This window comes from Magallana gigas, chromosome 10 (assembly GCF_963853765.1).
Source record: "Magallana gigas chromosome 10, xbMagGiga1.1, whole genome shotgun sequence".
NCBI lineage: Eukaryota > Metazoa > Mollusca > Bivalvia > Ostreida > Ostreidae > Magallana > Magallana gigas.
Window position 1 is genome coordinate 33,161,338 of NC_088862.1, and position 11,402 is coordinate 33,172,739.

Sequence of the window (11,402 nt, forward strand, 5' to 3'; positions counted from 1 at the left end):
AATTAATCCTCAGACCCTTAACCGGTTTTGGAAAAATTGTCTGGACCAGGCCTCACATGAAAATTTGATATAAACAATAAAATGGTTTATTTCGTGAGTCCTGCAGGTTGATTATTTGTAGATTTCGATACGTCTGGCTGTTTCTATATAGCAATGAATTATTGATAAACTTTAATAAGGTTTCTGTAAGAAATGGAGGGAATCATATGAGGTATATAGACTGCCCCAAGATTTTTATGCCAAACATTTTCTTAAATTATTTGATATTTCTGAATACCTCAGAGATCAAACTTCATGTATGTTCATTTAATAGTATAAAAAAATCCCAAGATTTCTCTTTTGAAATGCCCCCCCTCTAGCTTTGTCAGGTTTCATTATACACAGATAAAAAAAATTAAATGTGATGCCTGCGGGGATTTTGTATTGAAACAGACTTGGATGATAACGTTGAAGAATTGTGCGAGGCATTCCAATTGACTTCAGAATGGAGAAAATATATGTCAACATCTCCCATTATAAATCTTCCCATTCAAAGAAATCTGTTTTCATAAATAACTGAAAATATATATGGCGCGAGCACAGGCACCTGACTCTATAAATTTTTGTCGTATTAAAAAAAAAATACCATATACCATGTATTATTAGGTATAGGCTAGGGTATATAAAATTTTTATTATGACAAAAATTTATTGCGTCGGGTGCCCATGAGCGCAAGATCACTGTGACGTCATACGTTAAAATCTATAATCATTGAATGATACCGTCCATACAATACACGGGCCCTGGAAGTTATTGTAAATATATTGCATGTGCATGTATAAAATACATGCACATGCAATATATTTACAATAACTTCCAGGGCCCGTGATACAATATATACATCCCTGATACAATGTAGGTATATTCTTATGTAAAATCAAAAAGTAAAATAGCCTTTTTTCAATTTTTGAGATGGAAGCAGTTCAAGGTTTGGAAGTTAAAGTGTACTGTTTTTCTTTTCTTTTCTTTTTTTTCTTTTTTTTTTGGGGGGGGGGTGGATCCCATTCCATTAAAAAGAAAATACAAAGTATATTTATGTGAAAACAAATTCACGCCTTGACGAACACCAACACACTGAACTGGAGAAACGCATTACCTGGAAATACATCCCCCGATTATTATTCCGGAACTATCGGTTCTATATATTGTCCAGATTTGGTTTATTACAATAGTAATTGCATGCATCATAACTTCCGGTTTCGTGTTTCTTCATGAAATTTGTTTGTCGAGTTAGTGCCAACTTGTTTTAGGTACTGTCAGCTACCGTAGAATAGTAATTTGTGTCTTAACCTGTGGAACGTCTTGATACATAATCAATGACGTCAAAGGACATCACAAAATGCCTTTGTCAGGGTAAGGAGTTTTGACAAGTTGAAAAAGCAAATCATACTTCTAATATGTTTTACGGTGTGACCGTTGGGGCGAGCGCAGAAGGAACCACACATCTGTCAACATTGTTAAATGCAACCCGTGGACTTGCCCTAACCAAAAAACTTGGGCTTTGTTTGAAAACTTTTACCGCCGCAAGGAACCCAAAGTTATTAAACTTTTTTACCAATGGTCCCTTCCTAGGCTTATACACTTACACAAACTACCATGCACTGAGCATTAATAATGATCATTTAAATCAGTAAACAATGAATTGTGTGTCTGTGTTATCTCTCATTTTGTTCCTCTGTGGTATCAATTTTGTTTTTAATCTTTTAAAAATTTTTACGCTATATAAGCGTTGTAGACATGTGCCCTCACCCTTTTTTTAGTGTGTGTTATCCAATTTTATTTAAAGGTTTGACCACATATGTAACTATAACAAAAACATGTAGATATTTTAACAGTTTAATTTTTTTCGTTTATTTATTCATTACAAAATGACGTGGCTGCACATAGATCTAACAATGATTGGACTTTTCTTTTTTAATAATTTTTTGTCACCTACCTAACGTATGCATATATGTTTGGATCAATATGACAGTAAATTTAGCATGGAACTTGCATGTGTATTTACTGAGCAAAAAAAAAATCAAAACTAATCAGCCAAAGAGTCACCGTTAACACTGATATTGAGTACTTTCTACACGTTACATCCAGTACAGATGCTTGATCCACCTCTGAATATTGCTGGAAATTATATAGCCCGAGATCATTGTGACGTCATACTTAACTTTTGCGCTCGACAGTTTTCGTAAATTGTCGGACAAATTCGGGGAAGGAAATGACGTCATGTGTCAGCAAAAGTTCAGATAGGAACAGTTTTTTTTACGTAAGAATACGTGTTGTTTACTTTAATGTTTTTAAAAGGATTTTTTTTATTGTTAAATGAAAATGATGTATGCGATTTACAGGTAAGAATTTTCCTTAGAAACGCTTCCTGTTCCACCATGTTGCTATGCACCGCAAAGGATCATTGGGATAGTAGAACTTTTTCACGTGGCCTCATTTCTTTGAACAGTGTGCAGATTTTAACTCGAATTTCCTATGTTCGTACACATGCTCTATGGTCTATGCTCTATGGAGCTCGCTATGCGAGCGGCGCTTTGAGCCGCAAGCTGCGCTCGCTATAAAAACAAGCATTCTGAGCTGCATAAGCAATACACGTCCCCTACCGGTTTGTAGAAATTTGTGAAAACATTGCACTGTTATGCAGAATACCGTCTTCTGTACCTGGAATCAACAGACCAACCCGATAACGAACCCGATTGTAATAATACAAAAAACCCGCGTCCGTCGATTAAATTTACAACACGATGCCTGACACTATTTTACAGAACTTATTTGTTTGTTGGAAACAATACAAGGAATGGTCCAAGTTATACACAATATTATTACTGACTACATACTTTCCTCGTTTATTCAATACACACCGAACCCGATAACGAACCCGAACATTAAAAATTGGAATATAAAAAATTATTTTTCTCGAAAATATATCAACCAGACGCTACGAAAGTGGATACTTGATCTGTAGTTTGACATTTTGAAGCTGTTTAGCAAATTTCATATTATTCCTCAATCGCATAAAGAAAAAAGTGTGGAAAACTGAAGTGGGACAGACAGACTGACGGACACAGAGGAAAACTTTAGTCCCCTCCAGTGAAAACTGATAGGGGACTAATAACTGTCTAAAGTAAATATATGTATAGTCTGTCCCAAGATATTTATGCAGCACATTTGGGCGATTCTTAATAAAAGTACACATACCTGTAAAAGAAGTGCAATTGAAATAGTTGAAAGGGATAATTTCCAAGATATTTTCATTGAATCATTATTGTCTTTCACATGGAAAAGTTCACCAGTTCACAGGAACGAAAAGAGATTCCTTACGGAGATTTATAATGTGGACTGTTTACATCTTTTCTCCATTTGGAATATACTTTACCTTACACTTTCTTATTTTTTCTTTTTGCAGCAATTTGGGACTTGCCTACCAAAAAGGGATACAATTTGGAAAAGAAATGAAAAATACCAGATTTTGATGCACAACCATTTAGTCATGGCTTTAAAGAGCTTCCAATTTGAAAATAAATATATGAAATACATGTATATTAATTTACAAACAAACTCATACTTATAACCAATATGTCAACAAAATCAAGGAAAGAGAAACCATCAAAAGAAAGTACATTAACTATGCATACGGATGACATGGATGATCAGGAATTTAACTCTACTGGACAATCACAAGGGTGGATCGGTGGATATATGAAGACAAGAAGTAAAGATATTCAGCATTCACAGAAAAACAAAGTACAGATGTTAAATGAGTTGAAAGAAGGGGATGATTTTGAAGATGATGATGATTATAATGATGATGAAAATTGTGACCTGCCTGTTCAGATTAAGGGAAGTGATATTCAAAATGATGATTATAATGATGATGATGATGATGATGATGATGATCAGCCGAGTTACCAAAATAATAATGGAGATTTTCTGTATAATTTAAGGAAGAATGCTGAACAGTCGAATGATGGCCAGGAAAACGACACTAGTGGTTCGGAAGCAGAAGAAGAAAATGATGACGCAATGTACTTTACTTACAATGAGAGTTCAATATTGAATGTTGAAAAACCCACGAAAAGAAAAGATACCAACACAGAGCCAGATGAAAAGCCAACATCAAAGTATAAAAAAAAGAGGCCTTATATTTGTTCACTGTGTCGTAGGACATACACTTCGTCTTCAAATTTGAAGAGGCACATGGAAGTCCACACTGGAGAGACTTCGGACCCTCTCCGACACAAGTGCCACGTTTGTCAAAAAGAGTATGTGAAAACTGCAACACTGAGAAACCATTTCAGAAAGAAACATCCAGACTCCAGCGAAAAACCGTTCAAATGCCCAGCATGTGATGAGTCATTTTATAGCGTTCATGCGTGTAATCGACATTTATATAAACACAAGAATTACAAACCATTTAAATGTAGCAAGTGTGAGAGGGGATTTTGTCATGAAATGAATTTGAAGACGCATATGTTGAATGCACATGCCAATGTCAAACCTTTTACCTGCGAGTTGTGCGGTAGATCTTTCCTCCGACAGCAGCAGTTCAATCAGCACATCAGGTCAAACTGTCTAAAAATGTTTGTCTGTGACGTGTGCGACAAGGTGTTGTCTACGAAACAGAGCTTGATTTTACACAAAATGACGCACACCAACGAGCGAAACTTTTTGTGCAAATTTTGTGGAAAGAAATTCTTGGCTGTGTATGTATTGAAACGCCATGTGAGAATTCATACAGGCGAAAAACCATTTGCCTGCGACCAATGCCCGATGAGGTTTATGCGTAGAAGAGAATATAATAAACACATGACTTTACACACGGGAGTCAAGTTGTACCTGTGTGAAACATGCGGAAAAGAATTCAACTGCAATTCAAATCTTTTAAATCACAAGAGGTTGCACACAGGTGAACGTCCGTATGTGTGCAAAACTTGCGGGAAAACATTTGTACAATGGTCACATCTGAAACGACACGAATTGATACATACAGGGATCAAACCATACACCTGTGTGCACTGTGGAAAATCGTTTAATCAGCCAAGTAATCTAAAAACTCATGAGAAGATTCATTCTGATATGCATGCCATGAAACAAAAGAGAGGAACCAAGTCTTTAAAGAAGCAGTTAATATAAATAAAGAGCCTTCAAGTTGGTGACGAAAAGCTCATGAGAATTTAATAGGAGTTACTCGCTTACATCATGTAACAAAAAAGAAGGTCCAAACAATGCTTTGAATGAAGTAATTGTATTCAATACATGTATATACCGGTTTGTAAAGCTTTACCGTAATTTCATGAATTATTAAACAGTGTTTCAAGGTTCTGTAAACTGCTGAATTTTATGAAGTTTACTAGTTTTGAGATTTTAATATTTTAATTTGATAAAGAAATTTGAATACCTGACATAATGCATGTAGTACATATATTTTTTTTGCAAATATTCAGGCTATAGACATTCTTATGTGCCTGCAGATTTAAAGAGAACCATGCCTAATTAAGAATTGAACATTTGTTTTGCATACTCACTTTATATTCAATGTCCCCCAACCCTCCCCCAAACTTCCTATTAGTGCATAAATATACATTTTGTTTTTTTTCTGAATTACACATTTTCTTTATTTACAAATGTTGATTTTGTAGAAGTAATGGTTAGTGATTTCTTAATAGTCGTTTTGTTAAAATAATCATTGTTTGTTGTTAATTTGGTACTTTTTTATCTATAAATAAATATATTTTCCATATTAGCAAAGTCTTCAAAGATGTGTGTGTGTGTAATGTGAAGTCACTGTTGTGATAATTATAACAGTGTTCAAAATCAAAAGTCCGAAGGAAAAATACGTAACAGGACCAGAGCAAACACGGACCTCTAAAACAATCACAGATAGGGTCAGGTGCCATGTAGGAGTGGGCATCTTCTGCTGACCGGTCACACCCGCCGTGTGCTCTTTCTCGACGTCGGAGGAAAAACGGAAAAATCATCATGCGACCCAGTGGAATATTGTATTTGCCGATAAAGTCATTGCATCGACCATAGAACTTACGAAAAGATTACTAAACGAAACCGTTGAGAGTCCTATATTATCATCTTGTTGTCAGTAGCTTGCCTCGCCTTAGAAACTGTTCATTCGTAGAGCATGCCCTTGCGTATCGAATTAACTGAGAGACAAAAACTCCTATCCAGCTGATGATATATTTGAAAAATGAAAAAAAAATATTGTCCATATACATTATTTTAGAACATTGTTCAGTCTTACAGATACATGTATACATATACATGTATGATGAACGTCAAGCAAACGCCAGCTCAATGCAAAATTTCATTATTTTAATTTCTTAAAAATCTGATAAAGAACTTTTTCTGTTTTTAACTATATCAAACAAGGTCCTGAGACAGACACTAGAGCACGATATCGCAATGTTGCAACTTTTATGAAGATGACGTCACTTTCATGACGTTATCGTGATTTTTTTATCAGTAAAACCATATCAAACGGACTATAAAGATATTTAAGATTGCCAGGGGGAGTCCGGACCCCTCTTCTTTCTAGATCCTCGCATGTTCTGGTCTCGGCATGGAAAGTTCAAATTTCTTTAAATTTATGTCGTAAAATTGCCGTCAGTGTGCCGTTGACATCCCCCCTCCGGCAAGCCTAACAATCCTTCGGAGATTCATAGGGTAAAATTATAAAGAGGTACTAGCTTTTAAAGACAGCATTTATCAATGAACGTCAATACATGCTGCAACACTCCAAATTAAGATTGTTAGGGCGCTGTTAAAATAACTTTGATATAATCAAAGTTTTAGCCAGAAGATAATTTTTTTTTAAATTCTATTAATTTGACTTTTTACAATAGTTTTATACATGTGAAAGAAAAAGAAAGCCAGAACACTTGTAGAGAAAAACAAAATTAACTATTAATTTATTTGTAGATTATAGTAATGCTTTTTTAGACCGTGTGTTCGAGTTTAAGACTTCATTGCGTCCTCCCCTCTCAATTCCCAATGCTTTCTTTTGCATGTCTTCTTCAGTACATTTGCAACAGATCTAGAGACATGTTACATTGAAACTAAATTTCAACTGCGTCTGTTAAATAGCCATTAGACACCACACACCGTAGACATTTTCACATGGATGTTTCTGAGTCCACTTCCGTGTCCTGATTTGCTTTACAGTCACAACTGTCTGCATTCAAACAACACCTGTTGTTTGTACAAGCGCAAATGCATTGGTGAATCAAATATAGTATTGCTAGGACTGCAATATACTTTGTAGAAATACCTTTAATTTCATAAGTTATAGGTACACTTTTATTAACAGTTTTTATCAATTTTCAGTAACCAAATTTTATCATATAATTAGACAACTCAATTTAGCTATCTCTCTCCACCCCCATTGTAGAAGATATTCAGTTGATGCAGGTGTCAGTGCATGCATTAACTTAAATGTAAAAGATAAGCAAACTTCCTCTGCGCTTTACAGTAACTATTTTGTGAAAAAAAATAACAATGCATGCATTTTTTAAGCATGGTGTGTCTTCAGAACTATCGTGAGATTAAGATAATTCTGTTTTTTACGCCGAATCATTTTGTGACATTAAATACTCAATAGATGAACAGAACTATTTTTTGTAGAGTAAATTCAATTTAAAAAAAAATCTTTGTTATTCCTACATGTATATCAGTAATATATCATATAGAATAATAATATAGACTGTTATAAAAATAACATGTAATTTGTTTAGTGTTTATATCATATATACCTACAGGTTGTTTAAAGTTTTATTGCATATGTTATTCTTACACATTTTTTAAATATATTTTTTATATAGATAAAATATACATTGATATATAATATATACTGCACATGCACTCACTTGTTTACATGTTATATATTTACATTCTTTCTCTGTATATGTAGATTACTTAGGTACAAAATAACACAGTCATTTAATAAATGTATAAGGACACAATATGTTTACATATCAAACATACAATAAGATATGGAAAGTATCAAAATTAAAAGTCCTGAAATTAGGTCAACTAATGTGATTAATAATGTTGAACTTTATATCCGTTTAAAGGGGCATGGTCACAATTTTGGTAAATTTCTATTTTTCTGTTTTTATTATTTACAATGCTTAAGGAATGCATTTCAAATGAACAAATGAGAGTCATTCAAACAAATATGTTTTAAGATTTTTTGAAGTTGATTTTATTGGAATAATATATAATCAATGACTGTAAAAATCAGTGTGATGGTATTATGAACTAATAAAGTCTTAAACCTCCCATTTTGGCTCACATGGCTAAAAGCTCAAATTAACTGTTGTAATCATTTCTTGGCTATTTATCTGTTTGCTTATCCGTCTATTTGTCCGTCCGCTTGTGAACTTTTAACACTTTTTTCTTCTCCAGAACCACAAGGTTAATCTTAACTAAACTTGGCACAAATCATTCCTAGATACATGTAGAAAGTGTTGGGTTGGATTTACAAAATAGCATTACTTACTCCGATCTAAGATTCATCCCCAAAAAAAATCACAATTTTTTTTTTGATAAGCTATATATTATGTACATGCACATAAAAACATAAAACATACTTATTGTCTAAAGACGTCTTCAGATAATACCATCCAATTCAGTGAAGAACTATATAAATGAAATATGTTGGCATACACCGAGTAATTTTGTGACATTCAATGCTCAAAATATGAACATGACTTTTTTTATTATATATATCATATAAACTTGAATTCATACATTTATGTTCACATAGTTTGATACCATATGTTATATTCACTGTTTGATTACAAAAAATATTTAAACTAAGTTTATATATATATATATATATATATATATATATATATATATATATATATATATATATATATATATATATAAAATAACAACACTAATCGCAAAACGTAAGCGCTGGCATTTCTTCCTCAGACTTTTCACAATACATTTAAAAACAATTGACGTTTACTTTTTTTAAACAAGAGGCCCATGGGCCACATCGCTCACCTGAGGAACAATAGGTATGATAAAGTCAGCTTAATAGAGTCATAATACATGTAGATCCTGTATAAATAAAATCCATTTTTCCCCCTTGGAACTCGGATAGCCGATTGCTGCCAATACTTACAAGAGCAGACTTTAATCACCGCTCATGCACATATATAGGGACTCAACGTTACGCAGGCAGGGATGACTGCACACCTACGCAACTCAACAGGTACCAACGTTAACGCAAGCATGGATGACCGCACACTTGCGCCAACAGCTCAACCTAACGCAAGTAGGGAGTGCCGCACACTTGCGCTAGAAAGGCCAGAACACCAGCAGGGATGACCACACACTAGTGCTCCGCCACAACCACCACAAGCAGGTATGACTGCACACATGTATTAATGCGATACAGGGCAGGGATGACCACACCCTCTGTATCGTAGGTTAGAAAACACGGAGATTATACAGAGCAGGAATGTCCACATTTGCTCTTCGTAATGCAATAGACACTGTCCCTATATATGTGCCGGCCTAAAATAATTCATAGTATCTAAAAATTGGAAATCAAAAATAAACAAACTAATCCGGCCTAACCCAAAACTACTTATGCAGAACAACTTATATACATTGAATATTTATTATTGTATAAAAATAATCATCACAATAATTGGTTAACAGTGGATGTATTAATTAAAATAATCAAGAATCAATCAATCAAGGGCAATAACTCAATACAGTAATACAAAAAGATTCTAATGAAAAAATAGCTGCCTGCTTCCAGTTTATAGTCATATCACATGTTGAGTATTGCAGTTCTCAAAAAGATCCTTTACAATTGCTTATATATGGGATATTTAGCTACATCAAACTTTGAACCTTCTTGTGAGGCCGAAGAATTGTCCTGGAGCCAAAGTCTTAACAATTATAAAGAATCATCTTGCTGATAAGTTTCTGAGAAGAAGATTTTTAAAGATTTACCTTATATATTCCTATGTAAAACTCTAACACCCCCCCCCCCCCAATGTGGCCTCACCCTACCTCCAGGGATCATGATTTTCACAACTTTGAATCTACACTACCTGAGGATACTTCCACACAAGTTTCAGCTTTCCTGGCTGATTAGTTTCTGAGAAGAAGATTTTTAAATAGTTATTCTATATATTCCTATGTAAAACTTCGACCCCCCACCCCCCATTGTGCCCCACCCTACCCCCAGGGATCATGATTTTCACAACTTTGAATCTACACTACCTGAGGATGCTTCCTCAAAAGTTTCAGCTTTCCTGGCTGATTAGTTTCTGAGAAGAAGATTTTTAAAGATTTACTCTATATATCCCTATGTTTAAATTTTAACCCCCCCCCCCAATGTGGTCTCACCCTACCCCCAGGGATCATGATTTTCACAACTTTGAATCTACATTACCAGAGGATGCTTCCACACAAGTTTCAGCTTTCCTGGCTGATTAGTTTCTGAGAAGAAGATTTTTAAAGATTTACTCTATATTTTCCTATGTAAAACTTCGACCCCCAATTATGGCCCCACCCTACCTCCAGGGATCATGATTTTCACAACTTTGAATATACATTACCTGAGGGTGCTTCCACACAAGTTTCAGCTTTCCTGCCTGATAAGTTTCTGAGAAGAAGATTTTTAAAGATTTACTCTATATTTTCCTATGTAAAACTTCAACCCCCCATTGTGGCCCCACCCTACCCCCAGGGGTCATGATTTTCACAACTTTGAATCTACACTACCTGAGGATGCTTCCATACAAGTTTCAGCTTTCCTTGCTGATTAGTTTCTGAGAAGAAGATTTTTTAAGATTTACTCTATATATTCCAATGTAAAACTTCGACCCCCTATTGTGGCTTCCACACAAGTTTCAGCTTTCCTGGCTTTCTGGTTCTTGATTTTTCAAGATTTTTGAAAATTTCTCGAAATTTTTCATTAATTTCTAATTATCTCCCCTTGAAAACAGGTGTGGCCCTTAATTTTCACAACTTTGAATCCTCTTTGCCTAAGGATGATTTGTGCCAAGTTTGGTTGAAATTGGCCTAGTAGTTCTTGAGAAGATGTTGAAAATGTGAAAAGTTTACGGACGGATAGACGGACGACAGACAAAATGTGATCAGAATAGCTCACTTGAGCTTTCAGCTCAGGTGAGCTAAAATGTATTGTGAAACGTCTGTGGAAGAATTGAAAGCGCTTACGTTTTGCGATTAGTGTTGTTATTTTTTTTTTTAATATATATTACCGGGCACTGTGATTTTATATATATATATATATATATATATATATATATATATATATATATATATATATATATATATATATATATATATATATATATTTA

At 34.3% G+C, this 11,402-nt stretch overlaps 1 protein-coding gene across 1 annotated transcript; it reads left to right on the forward strand.

Moving 5' to 3' along the window:
- Window positions 1-1,223: 1,223 nt before the first annotated feature.
- LOC105318415 (gastrula zinc finger protein XlCGF57.1) lies at window positions 1,224-5,767 on the forward strand. The gene is made up of 2 exons (XM_034453171.2): window positions 1,224-1,392; window positions 3,446-5,767. Exon 2 carries the CDS (start codon window positions 3,616-3,618, stop codon window positions 5,170-5,172), a length of 1,557 nt encoding a protein of 518 aa, XP_034309062.2. The 5' UTR covers window positions 1,224-1,392; window positions 3,446-3,615; the 3' UTR covers window positions 5,173-5,767.
- The last annotated feature ends 5,635 nt before the right edge of the window (window positions 5,768-11,402 follow it).

What these genes read in the sequence shown, in the direction of transcription:
- LOC105318415 (XM_034453171.2), top strand. Translation starts at nt 3,616, where the DNA reads ATGTCAACAAAATCAAGGAAAGAGAAACCATCAAAAGAAAGTACATTA.